General features: G+C 43.8%; 1 protein-coding gene across 1 annotated transcript in view; it reads left to right on the forward strand.

The window, feature by feature from the left end:
• Nucleotides 1-6,793: 6,793 nt before the first annotated feature.
• Nucleotides 6,794-26,299, forward strand: part of ANLN (anillin, actin binding protein) — a 43,208-nt gene continuing 23,702 nt past the window's right edge. Inside the window, exons 1-8 of the mRNA XM_069958422.1 lie at nucleotides 6,794-7,021; nucleotides 15,574-15,727; nucleotides 16,575-16,856; nucleotides 17,574-17,908; nucleotides 18,059-18,347; nucleotides 19,631-19,815; nucleotides 19,925-20,032; nucleotides 20,865-20,970. Coding sequence (XP_069814523.1) covers nucleotides 7,004-7,021; nucleotides 15,574-15,727; nucleotides 16,575-16,856; nucleotides 17,574-17,908; nucleotides 18,059-18,347; nucleotides 19,631-19,815; nucleotides 19,925-20,032; nucleotides 20,865-20,970 — 1,477 coding nt within the window. The 5' untranslated portion in view covers nucleotides 6,794-7,003. The remainder of the gene's footprint in view (nucleotides 7,022-15,573; nucleotides 15,728-16,574; nucleotides 16,857-17,573; nucleotides 17,909-18,058; nucleotides 18,348-19,630; nucleotides 19,816-19,924; nucleotides 20,033-20,864; nucleotides 20,971-26,299) is intronic.

Genomic DNA, 26,299 nt, shown 5'->3' on the forward strand with positions numbered 1-26,299 from the left:
AGGCGGGCTGGGCGAGCAGAGCTGGTGCTTAGGGCCGATGGGCGATGCCCGAAATGCTCCTTAGCTCCGGATTAGCATAGGGGCCATTACGGGCTATCTACAGAATGCGGAGGAGAAGAGAAAAATGATTAACAGTCCTGCAGTTATAAGGTGAAGTGTTTCTGGGGCATATTAGCATCTCTTATTAGGCAAAACCTGATGATAATGCTGCTTTAAGGGTCTGTTGCCATTTTAAGACTTCTAGGTTTTGAAGCCAAGGCCAGGAATTAATGTTAAATGTATAGACATAGGGTCCATTTACACAGAAAGGATATCTGACATATTATTTGCCAAAAATTGAAGCCAAAGCCAGGAATGGATTTGAAAAGAGGATAAGTCTCAGCCTTTCCTTTATGACCTGATCTCTGTCTATAGTATGTTCCTGGCTTTGGCTTCAAATCTTTGGCAGATAATCTTTCTGTGTAAATTGAACCTAAGGAAGACATCTCAGTGTGGCTTGACTCTGGGAACCGAGCCCTATCTGTCAATAGCAGCAGGAACAGAGGGGGAGCAGGCCAGCCACTACAGGGCCCCAGGAACACCTCGCAGCATCAGAAAAAGTAGTTATATGAAGGTAACAAAAAAACTACAGTCTACCTAGATCTGTCCATAGTTAATACATGAATTTCCTGTACAGATTCACAAACCTCATTGGTAGATACAGTGGTCTGTGTTTTTACTTATACTTGCCTTGTGCAGTGAGAACACGCAAGAGCCATGTCACGTCATAGAGCAAAGAGGCAATATATGGAGCGGTGGATATACGTGGAAGCTTATCATGCAAGAAAAAGGACAAGGCCAAATGATGGCTAACAGGTTGGGGTTAGAACTTCTTACTGCTTCTTATTTGTAAATTCAAGGTACACACAAGAGTATCTATTTTTGAAACATTATATTTCTTTCTATCTTGAGACAACTCCTTTAAAGGGAACCAATTAGCACAATTGTGCTGATATGTTTCCCCGAACCATGATATAGTGCCTGTGCAGCTCACGGCATGTATTGGCCGCAGCTGTAGCAGTAGCTTTAGTAGGATCAAAAAGTACTTTTATTCTGCCGCACGAGGCCAGGGGAGGGTCAGCAACTAGTCATCTGTGTGGGGAGCCGCCCGTGACTAGTCACCTCTCATACTGTCATCTTCACACTGCAGAAAAAAAAGTACTTTTTTTCCCTAAGGGTGCCTTTACACAGAGATTTATCTGACAGATTTTTGAAGCCAAAGCCAGGAATGGATTTGAGAAGGAGAAATCTCAGTCTTTCCTTTATGACCTGTTCTCTGTTTATAGTCTGTTTCTCGCTTTGGCTTGAAAAATCTGTCAGATAGATCTCTCCGTGTAAACACACCATTACTACAGCTACTGCTGTAGCCGCAGCTATTACGTGCCGTGAGCTGCACAGTAGCTCTATACTATGATTCTGGGAACCATATCAGCACAATTGTACTAATTGGTTCCTTTTAAAGGGGAACTTCAGGTATAGGTTAAAAAAAAAAAAATCCTGCTGCAAAAGCATATAGCATTGCTTACCTGTCTCACCCATTTTTGAAACCACCAAAAATCCATTTGTTTTGGGGTGCTTTGTTCTGTATTTTGTGGCTGTACTTCCTGGTTGAGCAGTTGTACTCAGTACTACAGGTTCCAGAATGCAATGCTTTCCCTCAGCTGTTCATCACAGTCCTCTACCCTGCACATTCCCCGGCCAAAACAGTTGCAGAACATCTAGGCTGTGTTCACACATTGCAGTTTTATTGTGTTACTGAATTAATTGCAGTACTTTATGATTTCATTGTGGTCCTACCCACACAGCGCACTGTTACTACCTGTAACACCACACAGCATGCGGTATTCTCTACCTGTAACACCACACAGCACACTGTATTCTCTACCTGTAACACCACACAGAACACTGTATTCTCTACCTGTAACACCACACAGCACACTGTATTCTCTACCTGTAACACCACACAGCACACTGTATTCTCTACCTGTAACACCACACAGCACACTGTATTCTCTACCTGTAACACCACACAGCACACTGTATTCTCTACCTGTAACACCACACAGCGCACTGTATTCTCTACCTGTAACACCACACAGCACGCTGTATTCTCTACCTGTAACACCACAGCACTGTATTCTATACCTGTAACACCACACAGCACGCTGTATTCTCTACCTGTAACTCCACACAGTATGCTGTATTCTCTACCTGTAACACCACACAGCACGCTGTATTCTCTACCTAAAACACCACACAGCACACTGTATTCTCTACCTGTAACACCACGCTGTATCCTCTACCTGTAACACCACACAGCACGCTGTATTCTCTACCTGTAACACCACACAGCGCGCTGTATTCTCTACCTGTAACACCACGCTGTATTCTCTACCTGTAACACCACACAGCACGCTGTATTCTCTACCTGTAACACCACACAGCACACTGTATTCTCTACCTGTAACACCACACAGCACTGTATTCTCTACCTGTAACACCACAGAGTGCGCTGTATTCTCTACCTGTAACACTACACAGCACGCTGTATTCTCTATATTTAACACCACACACTGTATTCTCTACCTGTAACACCACACTGTATTCTCTACCTGTAACACCACACAGCATGCTGTATTCTCTACCTGTAGCACCACACAGCACACAGTATTCTCTACCTGTAACACCACACAGCATGCTGTATTTTGTACCTGTAACACCACACAGCACACTGTATTCTCTACCTGTAACACCACACAGCACTCTCTTCCTGTAACACCACACAGTGCGCTGTATTCTCTACATGTAACACCACACAGCAGGCTGTATTTTCTACCTGTAACACCACACATCATTCTCTACCTGTAGCACCACACAGCACACAGTATTCTCTACCTGTAACACCACACAGCATGCTGTATTTTGTACCTGTAACACCACACAGCACACTGTATTCTCTACCTGTAACCCCACACAGCACTCTCTACCTGTAACACCACACAGTGCGCTGTATTCTCTACATGTAACACCACACAGCAGGCTGTATTGTCTACCTGTAAAACCACAGTGTATTCTCTACCTGTAACACTACACAGCACACTGTATTCTCTACCTAACACCACACACCATGCTGTATTCTCTACCTGTAGCACCACACAGCATGCTGTATTATTTACCTGTAACACCACACCACACTGTATTCTCTTCCTGTCATGCCGATATTGGAATAAAGTAAAGAACTTTTTGAATATAATTTTAAATATGTTCCAGAACAAGCTTCTGGCTGTTCAGAGATGGTGACACACTCAGGGGATTGGGGGATCCAGCCAAGCCTCCTGTGACATCACAACCCGCTGCCTGTCTGCATCATCAGCTTGTGCTCAGCAAAAACACACAATGTGAGACAGAGAAATGTAACTTCTGTCTCCTGAGGTGGGAGAGCAGAGGGAGCAGGGGACAAAAGGGACTGACACAGAGGAAGTCTTCACTTCCTGGATTTCAATCAGCTACCAGTATGGCAAAACTGCACAGATATGGTAATACATTACACAGACACATCAATATAACTTTTAATAGAAAAAAGTTTTCCCTATCCAAAGTTCCCCTTTAAAGCAGTGTTCCCCAACTCCAGTCCTCATGACCCACCAACAGATCATGTTTTGAGGATTTCCTTAGTATTTCACAGTTGATATTATTATACTCAGCACATCAGGTATTATCAAAGGTGTTCTTTGTATGGGATATCCTTAGATCAAGACCTGTTTTTGGTAGTTGAGAACTGGAGTTGGGGAACCCTGTTTCAAAGTGTAACCATCACTTCATTAACCCCTTAGTGACCTGCCTATTTGGGGCCTTAATGACCAAGCCATTGTCATACTTTTTAATTGCCGCCTTCCCTTTTTTGGAGAGATAATAGAAAAAAATGTATTTTTTTTCTTTTAATATTAAACTTACGCTACTTAGCGTGTGGTAAAAATAACATAATAAATGTATTATCTGGGTCATTACGATTGCAACGATACCAAATTTGTATAGTTTTTATTTTAACTATTACAGAAGAAACTATTTTCTTTAAGAAAAAAAACTACAAAAACGCCACATTGCAAGATCCATAGTGTTCGTATTTTTCTTGTGACATTTGCGGGTTCATGTGTTGTGGGAAGGTGTATAGTTTTTGTTGATACCAATTTACACACACATATGATCTTTTATGTTTTTCTGAGGCAGACTGACAAAATAAAGCAATTCTGTTGCTGTTTTTTTAAACGACTCTGTACCCACAATCTGAGCCCCCTAAACCACTATTACCTTCGGATAGCTGCTTTTAATTCAAGATCTGTCCTGGGTTACCTTCAGCTGATAACAACTTTTAAACTTGGAGCTCTGTGTCAAACGGCTCTGGCCTAGATTGTGTATGCAATAGGCTGGCACACCCTCACTGTCCCTCCTCCCCACCCTCTTCATCATTATAAATGCCCCTAGAACATTTTCTCCATGCTGAACATTGCACAGGTGCCTTAACGATCCAGCCCATGTGCAGGGGTGACACAGGTGATCAATAGGAGACAATCTGCCTGGAGCATTCCTAATGATGAAGATGGACAGAGAGGGTTTGCCAGCCTAATGCATACACAATCTAAGCCCTGGCCGTTGGGCACAGGGTTGCAAGTTTAAAAGTTGTTTTTTAGGACAATAACTGCATCACCTGCCGAACGAACCCCAGGACAGATCTTGGATTAAAATCAGCTATCCGAAGGTCCAAGCGGTTTGGGGGGGTCAGATTGTGGGTACAGAGTCGCTTTAAATTATTTTTTACAGCATGAACCATGTGGTATAAATGATATTTGAAATGATGTTTTTTGTATATTTTATGTAATTTATTTTGTCATTTTATCATGGGGGGGGGGGGGGGTTGACAGCAGCATTTAATGAGTTAAACCACCTGAAGGGGACGATTCCCTGCTTCAGGTACTTACAGTGGGAGTCCAGCTGTCACACTGACAGCTATTCTCCAGTGATGTGGTCACAGGAGCGTGGCATTTGCTTATTCCAATAGGTCAGTAAAAAGGCAAATTTATAGGAATAAGGCCCACTTTATAGGCCAGTAAAAAGAAGTATTAGCAGTAACTAACGGGTTAAAGGGGTAGTTGACAAAAAAAAAATTCTTTCAAATCAACTAGTGCCAGAGATTTGTCATTTACTTCTATTAAAAATGTCAAGTCTTCCAGGACTTATGAGCTGCTGTATGTCCTGGAGCAAGTTGTGAATTGTTTCCAGTCTGTAGAGAGGTTATCAATGTAGGATCTACACAGTTCCTGACATGGACAGAGGTGGAGGCAGAGAGAACACAACATTTACTGCAGGGCATGCAGCAGCTGATAAGTAGTGAAAGACTTGAGACTGTTTAATTACAAATCTCTGGCACCATTTGATTAGAAAGAAAAAAAAATGGTGAACAACCCCATTTAACCCATTAAATGCCACTTTGAGAGATCTTTTACATGGAGCGTTAATCGGCCAAATAAAAGGGCCCTAAAGCTGTATAAGGGAATGTGCACACTACAGAATCCACATTGGTCGCAGATCCTGCAGCTCGCACCCATCTCCGCAGCTCCCATAGACTCCATTCTATGGTTTGCCAGAATCTGGCAGACCAAAGAATGGAGCCTATAACAGCCGCCAGAGCCTGTAAGTGGGCGCAAGCTGCGGAATCCACAACAGGTGTTCCCTCGGGACTGAGTAACGTGCAGATTACCTAATAGGCCCTAAAGCAGATGAAACTTATGACCGGCTCACCTCCATGTTGTCTTGTGTGCATAGAGCAATGGGGGCACAGAACAGTGGGCGGTGGCCTTCTGCTGGAGTCCAAGGATAATTAGACATTGAAGGGATCCAGCACTCCAGATACTTGAAAAATTTAATTTTAAATTACATATCAAAAATATAGTATTAAAAAGTGCTCCACATGGGAGACAAACCAACCAACGTGTTTCGCACTAGGTACGCTTACTCAAACCCTGATTAAGGGCAGGTAGCACAAAATGCGTTGGATTGTTGGTCTCTTATGTGGAGCACTTTTTGAATACTATAATTTCAATATGTAATAGAAGTTACAGCTGGATCCCTTCACCGCGTAGTTATCCGTGGCGGATTTCTGCCTCCGCTGTAGATGTGTCTTATGGATGTCCCCATCGGGGTCATCACCACAAAGGATTACTGCTGAAAATGTGCTGCAGGGTACAAACCCACACACCGTATACACAGCAGATACGCAACAAATACGCAGCAAATACGCAGATTTGTTGGTACAGATTTGATGCTGTGTTCAGTTATTTAGATATAATCTGCTGCGTGTTTGCTGCGTATCGCAGCAGTAAATACGCTGCTTATACGGCGTGTGGGTTTATACCCGCACAGTACCGAGCACACGGCTTCCACTGTCCCACTCACACCCACACACTACTGCCCTGCAGGTTAGTGCGTGTGCTGCCTCATAACCCGCACGGAAGCACTGCACTCCGCACCAGAACCCGCAGGTAATACCGCATCTGCAGTCACACTTTCTGCTGTTTTACACAGCCCTATTCACCGCATTACATTAGTGGCGTAAACTGCATTGAAGCTTCACTCCATCTATACACATAAACAGCTCTTTCCAATGTCCAACCCCGCGCCGCCTATCTCTCCCTCACAGCCGTGCCGCAAACTACCCAGCAGCCCTTGTGCGCTCCACTGATAAACACGCAGACCCACCCAGCGAACCACGTGCCCGCCCCAGTCCTAGAGGAAGACCCGTACATTCCAGAAACCGACCAATGGGAACCTTCCCACCCCATCCCTGAGTCATGTGACCGGCAAGGGGCGGTGCGGCGGGCGAAATTCAAAATTTTGAATCGTTGGGGTGAGCTGTTAGTGAGGGAGAAGAGAGGACAGTGACAGCTGCTCCCGCACATCCTCCGCAGACATGGACCCGTTCACTGAGGTGAGTAGTGCGACTGCGGAACCGCACCAGTGCCGCGTGTCACTGCCACACTTGGTGTGAACGAGTTTCCCCTGCGAGTGCATTGTCCGTCCTGTGCCACGTCCTCCTGTCTATCTCTATTAGCGTGTGTGAGGCCCCATTGTCCCCCTATGTGAGGGCGGGCGCTGTGATCACTGTCCCCGGACACACTGACGGCATAGCACGGGCTGGGCTCCTATAGATGGATCATGTGCATGTGCAGACCAGGACAGGCCGCCTCCTGTATGGGCCCCTCACAGGCTGATCAGTGGCCCTGCACAGTCAGCCCTCCATGTCTGTCCTGATACTGATGGTGGGAGTACTGGGACAGATCACATGACCACCCCCATTATCACAGGGAGATGTGTATGATGAGACTCCCACCAGCTGTGACCCCTTTACCTATGTGTGTCCCTTCAGGGTGGTCTCTGTAATACCTGGTCACACTGAGGTGACTGAGCTCCACCCTGATGGGGTCCGCAGCATCCCCTCTATGACATCAGTATATTGGGGACACGTAGACCTCTACTATAAGGTTATTATCAAGTACTGGCTAATAGTAAATCTCTTAGTAGCCTATAGCATTACAGTTACCTTTCATATCTTAAAGCAGTGTTCACACGTACAGGATCTGCAGCAGATCTGATGGCGCAGATTTGCTTTGAATCTGCAGCTTCAAATCTGCTGCGGCTCCTGTACGTGTGAACGCACCCTAAAGGGGAATGTGCTTCAGAGTTTAGAAGCTCCATAGAGCATGGAAAGGTCTAATATTGTGTTTACACAGAGATTTATGACAGATTATTGAAGCCAAAGCCAGGAACAGACTATAAACAGAGAACAGGTCATAAAGGAAAGACTGAGATATCTCCTCTTTTCAAACCCATCCCTGGCTTTGGCTTCAATAATCTGTCAGATAAATCTGCGTAATCACCCCATTACACAGTGCTTTGTACTTTGCATATTATCTCTCTTGTTTGAAGAGTTTGTTTACAATCTTTTATGTCTATATGATTTATAGATATTTCAGCTACTATAGCTAGCAGTAACTGACAAGATGTTTCTGCCATCACATTACAGCTAGTGGGGGTCTGACTGTAGGGACCTCCGTAGGTAATGGCGCCATATGTTTCTGACATGCTAGTGGCACTAGGAGAGGGCATTTCATACTAGGACCTCCCATGCTATTATGTGCACAGCTGACGCCTCCCTCAGCCTTTATGTTGGATTATTCCCATATGGCCCGCCATTGCTGGATGGGGATACATTACACATTCGGTCAGTCTGAATGGATTGCATTGTCCTAAGTCACTGGTTTCCCCCAGCGTCTTTTAGTATAAAATGGAAGGAGCTATATAGGAGTGCATGAAGCCTGCACACAGTCCCTGTAGTCACTATGTGCATCACTGCACGCTACCTGTATCAGCAGCCTTGTCACATTTGACAGGAATTATAATCGTATGGCATCTTATTGTAAGCTGGGCTCCATCAGTATATGTTTTGTGGCAGATGTGGGTAAAGGCTCAACCCAAGTGTAAATGGAGACTTACAGTACTTCTTCTTAACTCATGCTGAAATGCACCACAATTTTGTTATGGCTGTGTGCCTATGTATTAGATGAAAGTAGTTTGTGGGTGCTGTATCTGTACTCCTAGCTCCTAGCAGTACTTAATACCCAGGGCACTCCTTTAATCCCTCCAGCTCCATGTCATAGCTAACTTTGCTTGACAGCACTTAATTTCTTTTCCTTCCTTCTTTGGCTCCTGGATATAGTGTTACCCTCCTTTTTCTTTTTACACTGCCCATAAGGGCAACAGTACCCCTGGGCACCATTGGCACTTCCAGACAGTAATTATAAACGTTCTCTCTATCCCCTAGGGTAGCTTCACACGTACCGTATAGTAGCTGATTTTATGCTGCGGATGCGCAGCAGATTTTATCTAAATAGCTGAACACAGCAGTAAATCTGCTGTGGATCCGGTACGTGTGAACGCACCCTTAAAGGAAAAGTCAGGCGAAAATTGTATTGCCCCCCCAAAAGTTATATAAATTAACAATATACACTTATTACGGGAAATGCTTATAAAGTACTTTTTTCCCTGCACTTGCTACTGCATCAAGGCTTCACTTCCTGGATAAAATGGTGATGTCACGACCCGACTCCGAGAGCTGTGCGGGCTGTGGCTGCTGGAGAGGATGATGACAGAGGGATGCTCGGTGTCCCTCCAGTGCCCTGTGTCCCTCAGTGTCCCCCTGCCATCATCTTCTCCAGCAGCGATAGCCCGCACAGCTCTGGGAGTTGGGTCGTGACATCACCATTTTATCCAGGAAGTGACATCACCATTTTATCCAGGAAGTGAAGCCTTGATGCAGTAGTAAGTGCAGGGGAAAAAGCACTTTATGTACATTTCCCATAATAAGTGCATATTGGTGATTGGTGAAGCAATACAATACTTTAATAACATTCTTCGCCTGACTTCTCCTTTAAAGGGGTTGTCCGGCGATAAAAAATTATTCACAGAATAACACACATTACAAAGTTATACAACTTTGTAATGTATGTTATGTCTGTGAATGGCCCCCTTCCCCGTGTCCCACCACCCCCACCCGTGTACCCGGAAGTGTGGTGCGCTATACATTACCTGTCGCGTGCCGACCACGGTCTCCGATCGTCAGCAGTGACGTCTTCTTCGGGAGCTTGGCGGATCTTCCCGAGTGCCGGCCGCCCTCTGCAGCGTCATCCGAAGCTCAGCCGCGATTGGCTGAGCATAACTGTGCTCAGCCAATCGCGGCTGAGCAGCTGATGACGTGGCGACATGGACTTTAAAGGGAGCCTGCTGATAAGCTGACTGCAGGGCTAACAAAGCTCTTCACTAGTACTGTAAAGTCACCCATCCCTATTGCCAAGCAATGATAGGAATAGGAGAGGGAGCAATGGGCTGTTACACCTTGAAGCAGTTCAGGAGCTTGGGAGAAACTCTTTGACCCTTTACATTGGAGAATATAAGCATTTCTCTGGAAGCACAACTGGATATACTGTATAAAATAGGGACCAAGTGTCTCCTTGACCTAACAGCTATCTAACAGTGTCAGAAGTTTGAGAGTGAATTCCAGCTGACAGTCTCTTAAGAGGGCCACCTCTATGCTGGAGTTTGACCACAATGTATAATGTAAAGCTTGTTATCATTCACATGTATGTGATTTAATAACACAGGCAACCAAGCCATGTTCTGAATGCTTTATTGATATCTATGTGTTTAACCTTAATCCCCTTAAATTGAACTGAGGAGCAATAACACATACAACCTGAGAAGAAGAGTGGTGCTGGTTTTGGGAGAAAGGGGCCATGGTGTTTCTAACTCTGGATAACTCCTTTAGGTACTTTAAGGGTATGTGCACACTATGGAATTTCCGAAGCGGCCTCCGCTTGACGTTCTGCCCGTTCCATAGACTCAACAATATTTGCTGGTGAATTCCACCGTCTCCCAAAGAATTGGCATGTCTATGAAACGGGTGGAACTTCAAGAGGAGGTCGCCCGACGGAATCCGCTTAAAGTCTCTGCGGAAATTACGTAGTGTGCACATACCCTTAGGGCCCTATTACACAAACAGATTTATCTGGCAAATTTTTGTAGCCAAAGCCAGGAACAGACTATAAACAGAGAACATGCCATAAAGGAAAGACTGAGATTTCTCCTCTTTTCAAATTAATTCCTGGCTTTGGCTTCAAAAATCTTTCAGATAATCTGTTGGTGTGATATGGACCTTAGACAGTATGTGGATGTGATCTCTATCTCAGTATAGACTGTTATCCATCTGGAGCAGCCTGTGACCGCTGTGCAGGGACCACATGGAGACAGTCAGTATGGTAGACGTTACCTTGTTCTATAACAGATAAGGGTCAGTGACCCTCCTACCTGCCTACTGGAGAGATTTGGCTGTCAGGCCCAATGATTTGCATTGTGCATTCACATGTATGTTCATGTGCTCTCTGGTCTGTTACACTTCTGCCTTCGGCTCTAAGCTGCAGGGCCGTTGCTTCTGCTTTTTCAAATCTATAAGTCATCTGGTGACGCAGTGTAACGTTCACTCATCATCTGCTTTTTCCATAATTGGAAGGATGGAGTTTTCACAGCAGAAAAGATGTGGTCGGTTATGGGCAGGGTTCCAACAAATACCTAGGAAAAAATGCTCTGCGTCTGGGCTTCACTTTAGCAAGCTGCAGCATGAGTACATGATAGGATCAGCCATAGGTTGTGGCTCCTAGGACACTTGTGTAAATACATAGGAAATGTCACTATTGGCCTGTTCAAATCAGCAAGGGTGCGGCAGCTCCGGACATTTTTCTGCAGTGACTACACAATTTATATTCTGCCTGACTAAGCTTATGGGATGGCTCTGCTGGGATGGTTCAGGCAGAGCTTTGTGCAGTAGATATACTGGTGTAGGGGGGCAGGCTGCTGATCAGGATGGCTCCTTACACTGTTAGCAGATGTGTGTGTGTGTGTATATATACTGGTGTAGAGGGGGGCAGGCTGCTGGTCAGGATGGCTTCTTACACTGTTAGCAGATGTGTGTGTGTGTGTGTGTGTGTGTATATATACTGGTGTAGAGGGGGGCAGGCTGCTGGTCAGGATGGCTTCTTACACTGTTAGCAGATGTAGATATATATACTGGCGTAGATGGGGGCAGGCTGCTGACCAGGATGGCTCCTTACACTGTTAGCAGATGTATGTATGTATGTATGTATATATACATACTTGTGTAGGGGGGTAGGCTGCTGGTCAGGATGGCCCCTTACACTGTTAGCAGATGTATGTGTGTGTGGATATATACACTACCGTTCAAAAGTTTGGGGTCACCCAAACAGTTTTGTGTTTTCCCTGAAAAGTCACACTTATTCACCACCATACGTTGTGAAATGAATAGAAAATAGAGTCAAGACATTGACAAGGTTAGAAATAATGATTTGTATTTGAAATAACATTGTTTTTACATCAAACTTTGCTTTCCTCAAAGAATCCACCTTTTGCAGCAATTACAGCATTGCACACCTTTGGCATTCTAGCTATTAATCTGTTGAGGTAAGCTGGAGAAATTGCACCCCACGCTTCTAGAAGCAGCTCCCACAAGTTGGATTGGTTGGATGGGCACTTCTGGCGTACCATACGGTCAAGCTGCTCCCACAACAGCTCAGTGGGGTTCAGATCTGGTGACTGCGCTGGCCACTCCATTACCGATAGAATACCAGCTGCCTGCTTCTGCTGTAAATAGTTCTTGCACAATTTGGAGGTGTGTTTAGGGTCATTGTCCTGTTGTAGGATGAAATTGGCTCCAATCAAGCGCTGTCCACTGGGTATGGCATGGCGTTGCAAAACTGAGTGATAGCCTTCCTTATTCAGAATCCCTTTTACCCTGTACAAATCTCCCACCTTACCAGCACCAAAGCAACCCCAGACCATCACATTACCTCCACCATGCTTAACAGATGGTGTCAGGCATTCTTCCAGCATCTTTTCATTTGTTCTGCGTCTCACAAACGTTCTTCTTTGTGATCCAAACACCTCAAACTTGGATTCATCTGTCCACAACACTTTTTTCCAGTCTTCCTCTGTCCAATGTCTGTGTTCTTTTGCCCATCTTAATCTTTTTCTTTTATTGGCCAGTCTCAGATAGGGCTTTTTCTTTGCCACTCTGCCCTGAAGGCCAAAATCCCGCAGCCGCCTCTTCACTGTAGATGTTGACACTGGTGTTTTGCGGGTACTATTTAATGAAAATGCCAGTTGGGGACCTGTGAGGCGTCTGTTTCTCAAACTAGAGACTCTAATGTGCTTATCTTCTTGCTTGGTTGTGCAACGCGGCCTCCCACTTCTTTTTCTACTCTGGTTAGAGCCTGTTTGTGCTGTCCTCTGAAGGAAGTAGTACACACCGTTGTAGGAAATCTTCAATTTCTTAGCAATTTCTCGCATGGAATAGCCTTTATTTCTAAGAACAAGAATAGACTGTCGAGTTTCAGATGAAAGTTCTCTTTTTCTGGCCATTTTGAGCGTTTAATTGACCCCACAAATGTGATGCTCTAGAAACACATGCTATACAAGAAGAGAAGGTGGGAGCTACTAAAAATCTCTATATGGGATGCTGCCAATGTCCTTATACCAGACGACGAAGTCACGTGAGGTGACGATACGCGTAGGGTTACAGACCGGAGCCCCATCTCAGAGCCCTGGGTGATATGTGATTATTTTGTATGGCTTTGACCCTGACTTTTTGAAATGATAGGATAGGTTATGCACTTGGTCACTTTCTTGGGGGGGGGGATTTTCATGATTTTCAGTATTGATATTTCATACATGATTGTCTATTTGTCTATGGATTAGTTTAGGTCATTTTTGTGAGCACGTGCACTTTAGGACATATGTACTTTGAATAGTCAGGGTCTCCGATTAAATTGTTTAGACAGGACACAGGGCCTGACATTTATTTGCTATTGGGGCTGCGGCTAGAGGGACACGTATATTATTACGAGTATTCCCTGTGATGGTTTACCCGGATTGGGTTTTTAGGTGTTTTTAAGTGTATGTCCATTTGCTGTTTTGTTTATGTGTTTTGAAAATAAAGATATCAGATTTATTTATTATCATATTGCGGGTGCGCCATTCTTTGTCTTTCTGTCTTGTTTGGTATATGCTCTAGAAACACAATCTGCTCAAAGGAAGGTCAGTTTTGTAGCTTCTGTAACAAGCTAGACTGTTTTCAGATATGTGAACATGATTGCACAAGGGTTTTCTAATCATCAATTAGCCTTCTGAGCCAATGAGCAAACACATTGTACCATTAGAACACTGGAGTGATAGTTGCTGGAAATGGGCCTCTATACACCTATGTAGATATTGCACCAAAAACCAGACATTTGCAGCTAGAATAGTCATTTACCACATTAGCAATGTATAGAGTGTATTTATTTAAAGTTAGGACTAGTTTAAAGTTATCTTCATTGAAAAGTACAGTGCTTTTCCTTAAAAAATAAGGACATTTCAATGTGACACTAAACTTTTGAACGGTAGTGTACATACTGGTGTAGGGGGGTAGGCTGCTGGTCAGGATGGCCCCTTACACTGTTAGCAGATGTAAATCTACAGATTGTTAACACATGTTTTTAAAATTGCCATGAAGAAGAATTTCCCTTGTAAAGAGGTAGGGAATCTAAGATTCCTCAGAGTTAAAATGAAGTTTAAAGGAGAAGTCCGGTGAAAATTTTTATTACGGTATTGTATTTCCCCCCTGCCCCCCCCCCCCCCCCCCCCAAAAAAAAAAAGTTATACAAATCAGCAATATACACTTATTACGGAAAAGGCACATAAAGTGCTTTTTTCCCTGCACTTACTACTGCATCAAGGCTTCACTCCCTGGATAAAATTGTGATGTCAAGACTCGACTCCCAGAGCTGTGCGGGCTGTAGCTGCTGGAGAGGATGATGGCAGAGGGAGAGTGAGGAACACAGGACACTGGAGGGACACTCAAAATCCCTCTGCCATCATCCTCTCCAGCAGCCACAGCCCGCACAGCTCTGGGAGTCGGGTCGTGACATCACCATGTTATCCAGGAAGTGAAGCCTTGATGCAGTAGTAAGTGTAGGAAAAAAAGCACTTTATAAGCATTTCCTGTAATAAGTGTTTAATTTGTGATATGTACAACTTTTGGAGGGCAATTCAATACCGTAATAAATTCACCGGACTTCTCTTTTAAACAAACTGTCATATGCATGATATAAAAACATCCTATGAAATACAACAATGAAGTTTCTCCATTGATATACACTAGAGAAGGGTAAATTTACAATAATAACAAAGCGAAATGCTGTCAGATCGGCAGTCGGCTTATCAGCCGGCCGCCTCTGAACTTTATACCACTCTGCTACAGGTTGCCTTGAAAAGCTGGATTCAGGACTTTTTCCAGCTTTTGCAGGCCCCCAGAGCGGCATGGAGTTCAGAGGGGGGCGTCTGACAAGGCGACTGCTGATCTAACAAAGCACTTTGCTTTTTTTAATCACCCATCTCTAGTGAAAGCGAATGTACCAGAAGGTACATCGCTTTAAGGTTTTTACATCAATAGACTGGCGTCTCAGTCCTTTCTTTGAACTGTGGCATGGGTTCTGAAGCACTGGTCGCACTGTATGGCTGCCTTAGCTACTGCACCGCTTAGTGTCCACCCTGCGTCTGTAGCCTCCTTGCCACGTTCCCACAAAAACTGTCCCCAGAAGAATTGATGCTGCTGAGAAGGCAGAGGGGGGTTAAACCGAAGATGGGTTTGATTTAGATCTCTCTTCTGTTCATTCACTTGCATTTTGTTAATTGCAGAACTATTTCTTCTTCTACATCTACACCTACACATTTGCATCCCTACAAACGTATTCCCTATCCACAGGGGATAAGTGTCTGATCATGTAGGGGTTATGTTTTTAGGGGTTGGATTAAGCTGGTAAATACTATTTTTAGTTTGCTTGTCTTCATCTATAGTAATGTTCTTGTGTGTTCTAGAAACTGCTTGAAAGGACAAGAGCCAGAAGAGAGAATCTTCAGAAAAAAATGGCTGACAGGCCAACAGCTGGTGCCCGGTCAGTAGCCCTAACCAAAAGACCAAGAGAGCCCCTTACAGAGACAAATCATCAGCCCCCCACAGTGGCTGAGGAAGGTAATAAAGTTTTTGGTATCCCTATATTATGGGATGTAACCTCATGGTTTATTATGACTGCGACTGTTTGAAAGGCTGAGACAATTATGTAGATGGATAACAGTAACCAGTGGTATAAGTAGTAACAACCATGGTTAAGGTTAGACTAATGGGGGAGACAAGGGGCTCACAAATTGAGGGGATGCTGAGGCACCCTGGAAAAAGACATTCAAGTAGACTGTTAAAATGGTAGACCCCTTTTGAGATACTATGAGAATTGATGGTAGGGGGGCCTTAAAGGTATTTAAAAAATGCATATATGGCTGGTATGGAATAGACAAAAAAAGAACCTATATTTACCTGCCCCAATCCCCTGCACTGACGCTCCTAGTCCCCAGGCTTTTTGGCTACTTTCTGGTTGCAGATGACATGAGGTCCCCACATGAAGTGCCCCGCTCAGCAGTCACTGACTGGGCTGGCACACTGCTGCAGCCAGTGGCTAAGTGGGGCAGTTCATGTGGGGACTTTATGTCATCTGCAACCAGAAAGTAGCCAAAAAGCCTGGGGGCCTTGAGTGTCAGTGCAGGGGGTTATAGGATAAGTGTAAATGGTGTTGTGTGACCTGTACAGTGCCACGGCTCAATGTGTCCATCAATCACATGGCTGCCTTCTCTGTAAGTGGAGATCACCTGGATATGAGTCTAAACACAAGAAGTGCCATGTTTCCCATGATAACTAATAAAATAATGAATGTAAAATACAAACTTTATACACATCTACCATTGATTTAGGTTTTGAAAGTTACAACGACAAGTGACACTTTAAGGCTATTCAAATTAAAAACAAAACCACCTTTTTCTCTTTTTAGCTAAACCATGCTCGAAGCCCTCACCATCAAAAAGACGCTGTTCTGATAATGTTGAAGCACAAAAATCGGAGGTAGAAAACAAAGAGCCAAAAAGCCCAGAAAAAACTAAGACTACTTCTGAGATTCCCTCACAAATGCAAGTTAGAGCTCCATCTCCTCCAAGCTCTACTCCCCTAAAAAAAGAAGAGCCAAGGATCATCACTGAGGACGATAACACTGGAAGTTCTGTAAAGTCTCGTATGCAGAAGTTGGCACATCAGAGGCGATATTGGGATTCTAATGGTAAACAGCAATGGGTGGAAAGTGTTTAAAATGTACCTATCATTTGATTGTGGTGGCAGGATACACTGTCAATCTTGCTTCGATGTCTGTAAAGGTGTGCGTTGGAGACAGTCCCCCCCCCCCCCCCCCCCCTCCCCTCTGGTGCGCACCTGCACAGACATCGTAGCTGCAAGATATCTTACTGCTACAATCAAAGTCATATAAGTGATTCAGAAGTAAAGGTGTCTATGAAATGCACAAAAAGTTAAGTGTAGGAGCATTAAATTTCTGATGTATAGCGTTATTTACTGGAAAGCGAGATACTGGACAAGTCTGTGGTAGGAATCTTTCTTAAGTGCACCTCATACATCATACAGTAGTTTACACAGTGGAAGTAATATAGTATTAGAAAACTGCTGCCTACACAATGTCCTGGTATAGTGTGAGGTTCCTATTACGTCTTACCAAACCTATTCTGTTCATAATGTATTTCATTAAAGGAAAGGGAAAAAATTGCAGAGAAACTTGCAGCATGAAATGCGATACGTGTGAAACTGGCCTTAATGTATAATAGTACATTTCTTTATTTGACATTTGAAAACTACAGAACATGACTCTTTGGTGTCATACAGACCCTTTAAGGAATTGTTCAGTGATCATACATGCTGTTCGGTTTTGAAGAAGAATGTGGTATAAATTGCATATAAGTAGACCTTTATAAATATATTTGTTTTATAGGTAGTCCTCCAGAATCGCCAAACTTCAATCCTCCTAAAGAAATTATCGCCTCCCCTCCGAAGCCACAGACTCCTGCTGTCAATCTTGACACTCCTTCAGGCCGACGTGGTCGTTTTGCAAACCTTGCTGCAACAATTAGTTCCTGGGAGGATGATCTAAGCCATCCATGTGGTAAACCAAACAATACACAAGAAAAGCCTGGTACCGCTTGGTTATCAAAAGCGTCCACTGCCAGTTCAGCATCTGCCGGCATCAATAGTGGCAGTGTGAGGCAGGAAGCTCCCTCTGCTTCTCAGTGTGTCCCTGTAAATAAAGCTGCAGGCTCCAGCACATTGGTATGTTGTGTGCTGATAAGTTTTCCTTAATAATAACTCAATCTGTCTGATAGATATCTTTAATTTTTATATTCTTTCTAGTAATTTATACTAAATATTTAGAACTCATCTGCATTGTATAGATTTTTTTTTTTTTTTTTTTACTTTCAGAATAATAAACCTGCAGAGGAAAAATCCTCAAGTTCTTCTGTAGGGCCCACAACTGCAACATTGAAGGCAAAGTTGCTGGAGTCTAAACCAGCAAGTGTTGCTTCTTCTAAGCTAGAAGAGAAAGCTTTACCCCCAGCTCAGGCTGTAAAAACATTGTCAACCAAAATATCTACCCCACAAAAGACGGAGCGCCCAACCTCAAAGGTATTTTCTAGTCAGCAGACGTTCCAGAAAGAAGAGATTGGTAGAGCAACACCAGCACAGCCAAAGGACAGGATTACTACACCAGGTAAGCAGATGACTACATGAGTATTGCATGATAGCATATGTTTGTTCTATGAAATATGTATTGAGTGACTGCATGTGTGTTGTCACCTGTCCACTAGGAACAATACTGAACCACCAACATGGGATTGGGGGGTTGCACAGTTATCGTTAGCCACTGGTAAGACTTTTATAGCATATATTTTTATGCTATAAAAACACTTTAAGGAGGATCTGTCATCTGTTGTGACTTGGCCTTTGTATTAAATGTATCATTTCCAGTGAAACAATGCTGGAGCACCTGTTTAAAGAATTGTACATGACTCTATCCCTCTGTTGTTCCTGGAAATGTGTAAGTGGAACTATTTCACTTGTTTATTGGATGTGTCCCTACACAGTCTGGCTCTGTCCGCAGGTGAGATAATAGAGACATCAACTGGGACAGATTTACAGAGCTGAGCGGACCTATTCAAACACCTACACCAATGTTCCAACATTTTAAATACTGCTTAAAAAAACAAAGCCGTGAACCTTAAGGATTTTAGTGGCACATTTTTTAATTTTGTAGCATTTAGAATTCTTATGGACAGTGTGCTGCGTTTTGAAAAAAACCTAAATACTAAAAACTAATTTCTACAATATTTTGTTTCAATGAAACTCACAAAATCAAACCTTGAGACCTAGTTATTTGTGGTTTCTTTTTTTTTTTTTTTTTTTTATTGTAACTTTGTTGGATCAGGCAGTGTTATTGAAGAAACAAGGTGTGTGTGTGTGTGTGTAATTGGCAGTGATGCTATGTTCACTACAGTGTACCAATCTATTTTCTGCAGTAAATCACAATAGAGGCAAATTAACCTCCTATTCCTGTCACAAGCTGCAGTCATGTATTTCCTAAAGGGGTTGTTCACCAAAAATGTTTTTCTTTCAAATCAACTGGTGACAGAGATCTGTCATTTACTTCTATTAAAAAAAAATATCAAGTTTTCCAGTACTTATCAGCTGCTGTATCTCCTGCAGGAAGTGGTGCATTCTTTCCAGTCTTACACAGTGCTCTCTACTGCCACCTCTGTCCATCTCAGGAACTGTCCTGAGCAGTAGCAAATCCCTATAGAAAACCTCTTCTTCTCCCCAGACTGCAAGAATACACCACTTCCTGCAGGGCATACAGCAGCAGATAAGTACTGGAAGAGTTTTTAAAAGAAGAAAATTACAAATCTCTGTCACTAGTTGATTTGAAAGAAAAAACATTTTTTTGAACAACCCCTTTAAGTTCTTACTGTAACCAGTTTCCCCAACTTTACATTACAGGTGGACCTGGCGTTAAATCTTTCCTGGAGCGTTTTGGAGAGAAGTGCCATGAACGCAGCCCTGCACCTACAAATCTTGCTGTAAAGTCTGCATTGTTGACTCCAAATACAAAGAGTATTCAAGAACGACTGCTAAAGCAAAATGATATATCCAGTACTGCTAGTTTAACACAACAACAGAAACAGGTGCTTATCGTACATAGCAGTTTAATCTGTCACATAAGACTTTGGGTTTAATAGGATATTAACTTTACATTGTATTCAAATTTTTTTTTTGGTGCTGTCATTTCAAAAGGAACGTGAGAAAGAACTTGCAGCTCTTCGTAGCAGGTTTGACAAAGGCAAAGTGTGGAATGCAGACAAGGAAGATACGACCAAAACAAAACAGCAGGAGACTCAACGGGTAACCTCCTCTTATATCCTAATCTACATACATAGCATGGAAAAAATGGCCGAGGAACACGAGGTGTGATACCATAGCACTAATTAAAATGGAAGTACAGACAAGCCAATATTTCTGTAAACATTGAGGGGGACATGCGTTCCACCAATCATGAGGGTTAGACTGATCATATATTACATTAAATAAGTCATTGTCAATGAAAAGTCTGCAGCCTTCTAAATAAGGAACATGGAGACAGGGAAAAGAATGCAAAAAAAGCAATGTCACTAGGGTACAGCAGTTGTGGGTCATAATCTGAACTATTATTGGACTTTTTATGTATGTATGTCAAGTCTGGTTACTTAATAGTAACTTTTGGTAAAAATATTAAGTTATAAATTAGTAACTTCAAATAAAGGATTGGACAGCAATCACCAATTCTTGCAAGATCATTTATTGTAGATACAATCACCGATCAGGATAGGAGACATATAGCAAGTAGCACCATTCCACAGGCGACAGCCCGTTTCGCCCGTTCAGCACATCTACTGGCCTGATAGAACAGGCCTTGCACGAATCGGTGAGTGCCGTCCGATCCTTCATTCCATGTGATGACATTCCTGCTTCAAGAGACGGAGCACCTCCATGGTCAGCCAATGTCTGTCCTAATTGAGTTGGCAGCTGTTCACACTCCACTTGCTCACCACAGAGGGCAATAGTCACGGTGCAAGGAACTATGCCAGGTTTTCATTTCTACCTGCTCTATATTTTAAATTAGTAATTTGAACATTTTTATATCTATTGTTATTTAAGGATCTATATTTCACTATTTTCTTGTTCTTTATATTTGTAGGAAACTCAGATTTATCCTGCAACCTCTAGCAAACCACCCAAGCCAGATATCATTTCCCATTCTGTAGATGAGAGGATCCCTGTTACAGAGGAGAAAAGCAATACAGGTATTTTTACATACCTTGACAGATGAAATATTGCTTTCTGTTTCTATCTCTTTGTAATAGAAACCTGTGGCATTGTAACAACATTGAGACTCTCCAAGTTTCTATAATAGAGGTTGCTGAAAAGTCATATCCTGTATCCTCCCAGCATACCTCTACATGCAGATTGCTACAATGTAAAGCAGTGCTTCTCAAAGTTTTTCAGTTCAGGCCTCACCAACCAAACCACAGTGTTGATTTGGCCTCACCATTGGTGGATGTTGAAGCCAGAAGTGAAAGATTTAAAAGATTATCAGAGATGTGGGGGCAGGGATGTGGGGGCAAGAAGCAGAGGGCAGGGATGTGGGGGCAAGAAGCAGAGGGCAGGGATGTGGGGGCAAGAAGCAGAGGGCAGGGATGTGGGGGCAAGAAGCAGAGGGCAGTGATGTGGGGGCAAGAAGCAGAGGGTAGTGATGTGGGGGCAAGAAGCAGAGGGTGGGGATATGGGAGCTAGGGCTGGGCGATAATGGCCTAAATCAATTTCGCGGTTTATCGTACATGTAGCCACGGTAACGATAAATTGAACGATAATTATGACACGCCCCTTTTAAAAGCCACACCCCTTTTGAAAACCCCATTTTCCGATGGTAATACAAACGTGAATTTATTCCATATAACAATGTGCCGCAAACTTCATAAGTAGTACACAACATTTTGGCATCTCCTACACCATTTTCAAGTGCCACTTGAAAAATTCACGTTTTCACGTTTGCATTACCATCAGAGTATTTTTACTAGCTGACTTGATCCAAGGTCTGGGATTCATCTGCTGTCACCCACAGCTCGTTTATTGTGCTGCCTATATTTTTTGCTATATCTATCTATATACTGTGGGGGAGATTTCTCAAATATGGTGTAAAGTGAAACTGGCTCAGTTGCCTCTAGCAACCAATCAGATTCCACCTTTAATTTTTCAAAGAGTCTGTGAGGGATGAAAAGTGGAATCTGATTGGTTGCCGGGGGCGACTGAGCCAGTTTCACTTTACAGCATGTTTGAGAAAGCTCAGTCGCCCCCGGCAACCAATCAGATTCCACTTTTCATCCCTCACAGACTCTTTGAAAAATTAAAGGTGGAATCTGATTGGTTGCTAGGGGCAACTGAGCCAGTTTCACTTTACACCATGTTTGAGAAATCTCCCCCAGTGTGTGTGTATATGTGTGTGTGTGTGTGTGTGTGTATATATATATATATATATATATATATATATATATATATATATATATATATATATATATATATATATATATATATATATATATATATATATATATATATATATATAATTATATACACACACACACAGATAGAGGAGATGGATGGATGGATAGATAGATACAAAAAAAAGAGAAAAAGCAGCACTGCTCAATTGGTGTTGGGTTGGTGCCAGCGGACCTAGGTCTTGACTCTTGACCGTATTCAAATAGTAAGTAGATAGCCCACTGCACTCAAAACGTGCAAAACGTACATTTATAAAAAAAAAAAAAAAAAAAAAAAACGATGTGGTGCACTTTTTTTTTTTGAATAAATCTACATTACGCACCGTTAACCCTTTGAGTGCCGTGGGCTATCTACTTACTAGATAGATAGGAGATAGATAGGAGATTAGGAGATAGATAGGAGATTAGATAGATAGTAGATATCTATCCTATCTATCTATCATTACATCTATCATTTATCTATCTTCTATATCTCTATCTAATATCTGCCCCCAGTCACTGTCACATGCTGTTCTGGATACCCCCCCCCCCCCCCCCCCCCCCCTCCCGCACATAGTTGGGGTCCGGTATAGGTCGGCACCTCCATGCTCCCCCGGCCACTCAGTAGCACATATATTTGCCGTCAGCGTCCCTGCAGAGCGCCACACACTGCTGCTTCCAACACTGCCAAAAGGTAAGGAGGCGAGGAGGATTCCTGTGCGGGACAGAGTGCGGTGCCCGGTGGTGGGTGGATGTGCCGACCCATACTTACCCCTGCAGCCACTTTATGTACGGGAGCGGGGAGGCAGGGCACACTGCAGCTTCCAGAGCCGCCCGGAAGCAGCAGCAGCGCTGAGCACACAGCACGCCTTTGCGCAGCCTGTCAGATCTCCAGCCCTTCTCTTCAGGAAGAACTGAGGGGAGCAGAGCATGCGGTCGCCGGTGAGGAGGAGGGAGGGGGGAAATACCGCAGATACCGTCCTGGCAGAGTTGAGGTCGGTTAACTGACGCCAGAGACAGTATCGGTATTTTGACGGTATACCGCCCAGCCCTAATGGGAGCAGAGGGCAGGGATGTGGGGACAGGGAGCAGAAGACAGGTATGTGAGAGTAGACAACAGGGGGCAGGAAGCAGAGGGCAGGGATGTGGGGAGCAGGAAGCAGAGGGCAGGGGTGTGGGGAGCAGGAAGCAGAGGGCAGGGATGTGGGGGGCAGAGAACAGGGATGTGGGGACAAGAAGCAGGGATGTGTGAGGTGTGTGCACTGTCTGCTCTCACTTACCGCCAGACCTGTGGACACCCAAAGCTTGAGGCTTGTCAGAGCAGAGGGGAGATGGGATTTGATATTTAAGGTGGAACAGACAGCCTGAAACTAGGCCACCAGGAAGATTAACCTTTGCTGCTGGCCGTGGTTCAGGCTACCTGTTCCACTTTAAATAGGCTCCCTGTTCCCACTACTCACCACCTGTGACCCGCCTGACAGCTGAGAGGTTCCTTGAGCCCCCTCAGCTCAAGGAAGCTCCCAGCTGTCAGGCGGGTCACAGGTTGGTGAGTAGTGGGAACAGGCTCTGACTGATGCTCGCCTGCATGCCCGCCCGCACCGCTAGCTCACCGCCTTCATCCGTCTGCGGTGCCGTTCCTATGCATGTACATGTATGCACACTCCGGCCAGGAAGCATACATGAATATGCATAGGAACGATGCTGTGGCATCACTGCCTTCTGCTCCCTGTCCCCATATCCCTGCCCTCTGCTCCCACAACCTTGCCTGCACCGCCAGTTCATCGCCTCAGTCTGTCCGCGGTGCCGTTCCTATGCATATACATGTATGCACACTCAGGCCGGTCAGGAAGCTCAGCCGCCGGCCTGAGAGTGTGTATACATGAATATGCATAGGAACTGCACCGCGGGTGGATGGAGGCAGTGAGCCGGCAGGGCGGGCATGCAGGCGAGTTTGCGGGCTAGCTGGCAGACGGGCATCAGTCAGAGCCTGTTCCCCCGCCTCACCAACCTGTGACCAGCGCCTCACACTTTGAGAAGCTCTGATGTAAAGGATCATCTGATGGTGGTGTCAGGAAGAAACCAAGGTCTATATAAAATGGTATATGCTGTTTTAATTAAAGTAACTTACATCATTATGTTCTCCTTTACATACATTTATGTGGTACACATCTGATTATTCTTATTATTGCTTTGTAAAACTACCCCTTCAGAGGGAATCTGTCACTAGGTTTATGCTGCCTTACATGAGGGCATCATTAAACTAGTGACAGATGCTGAACAGATCGGTGTATTACTTACATCATTCTGTTTAGCCATTATCCTAATATGCAGGAGAATAGGATTCTTACTCGCCCCGCTTATTGACAGCTGACTGCCTATACAAAGCATGGATAGATAACTGCCAATCAGCAGCTGAGGGGCGGAGTTTTCTGCTTCTCATGAGTATCCAGGACTACTGGGCTCATGCACATAATGGAGAGGGCTAAGTGTCCGTGTTGTTTAGGAGGATATCTCTGAATCAGCTGCACAGAACAATGTAAGTAATATTTTTTTCTGTTCAGCTTCTCTGTCACTACTTTATGCTACCCTTCAAAAGGGCTGCAAAAACCTGCTGACAGAATTCTTTAAGCTCTGTTCACATTTCTTGTCGTATTATTATTATTATTATTATTATTATTATTATTATTATTATTATATTTTTTTTTTTTTTATAACCCAAACCATATGGCATTGCTGGATCCATCTTGGATCATACAACTCATCAGGACAGACCCAATTAACTTGTAATAGGGTCAGTTGGGGGTTCAGTTGTGGTGTAGTACTGCAAGCTGTATCATTTTCCTATCAAATCTGAAGAAACTGCCGTTGGAGGTATTGAATATAGCTCCTGACTGATAGTGTGAACACAGACTCAGTCCAGTAACAGGAAATGTGATAAACAAACCATTACCCTTACCCCTGCTCCAGTAAAGCTGCCTTGGTGTCTTTATCGGTAAGTGTACTTCCAGGAAAAACCTCTTTATTTCCAGCGCACTGGGTATGAAGAGAGACAGGAATTAGTCATCTTGTTGGAGACCAGGCTGTCACGTCTCTGACTGTCAGTGCGCTCTGTGAGATGTTTGACAGGCAGAGAGACCCATTAGTAGCTTTTTTGCCTTTCAATTACCCCTGCAGAGCATGCTGACAGGCAGAGAGATGTGACTAGTTGCGACATGGTCTTCGCCCAGATGACTAGTTCCTACTTCTCTTCCTGTCTTGTGCACCGGAGTAAAAGTAGTTTTTCCTGGAACTACATTTACCAATGAAGACACTGCAAACATGGTAGGGGAGCTGTGTAGGAGATCTATTTGGTGCAGCTGGGAGCTATATCAGCACAGTCCTTCCCTTTTTATGACATTACATCCATCCATGTGACTGCTGCAGCCAATTGTTGGTGATGCTGTATGAATGGCATGAGACAGCTCTGATTAGATGCATTGCTCATGTAACTGTATATGATATCCTTACATGATGTCCATTATAATTCAGAAAAGAAGAGGCAGCGCATGCTCTGCTGAGCGCATCTGCCCCTTCTCTGAATTATAATGGAAAAGCCTATTGAACTTATGGCAATTCTGTATACTGGAAGTCTCATAGGCTTCCATTATAGCAACGACCGCTCGTATTAGCAGTTTATAGCTGAGAACAAGGGGCAGAGTGTGTGCTCCTGAGTGCATCTGACGATTCATTCTAGCAATCACCAGGGGTCTAAGCAACCGGGCCCCCACCGATACAAACTTCTGACATGTCAATAGGACAAGTCAGAAGTTTGGTTATATAATAGTTACGCTTTAACATAGTCTTTGACACTTGGGGCATTGGCTTCACAATAGAAAGACATCATCCAGACCCACTTTACATCATATGTTAGGTACTAGGGGCAGTCTGGGAAACCCGAAATGTGAAATTGTACCGTGGACATTTAGGAATGTAAAGACCCTGTCTCAAATGCCTCTGAGGTGTTAAGAACAAGCAGCTAAACCTCATGGCCCAGATTTATCAAATGGTGTATAATAGACACTGATGTAAACTGCCCACAGTAACCAAGCACAGCTCA

This window comes from Dendropsophus ebraccatus, chromosome 2, assembly GCF_027789765.1.
Source record: "Dendropsophus ebraccatus isolate aDenEbr1 chromosome 2, aDenEbr1.pat, whole genome shotgun sequence".
NCBI classification, from domain to species: Eukaryota; Metazoa; Chordata; class Amphibia; order Anura; family Hylidae; genus Dendropsophus; species Dendropsophus ebraccatus.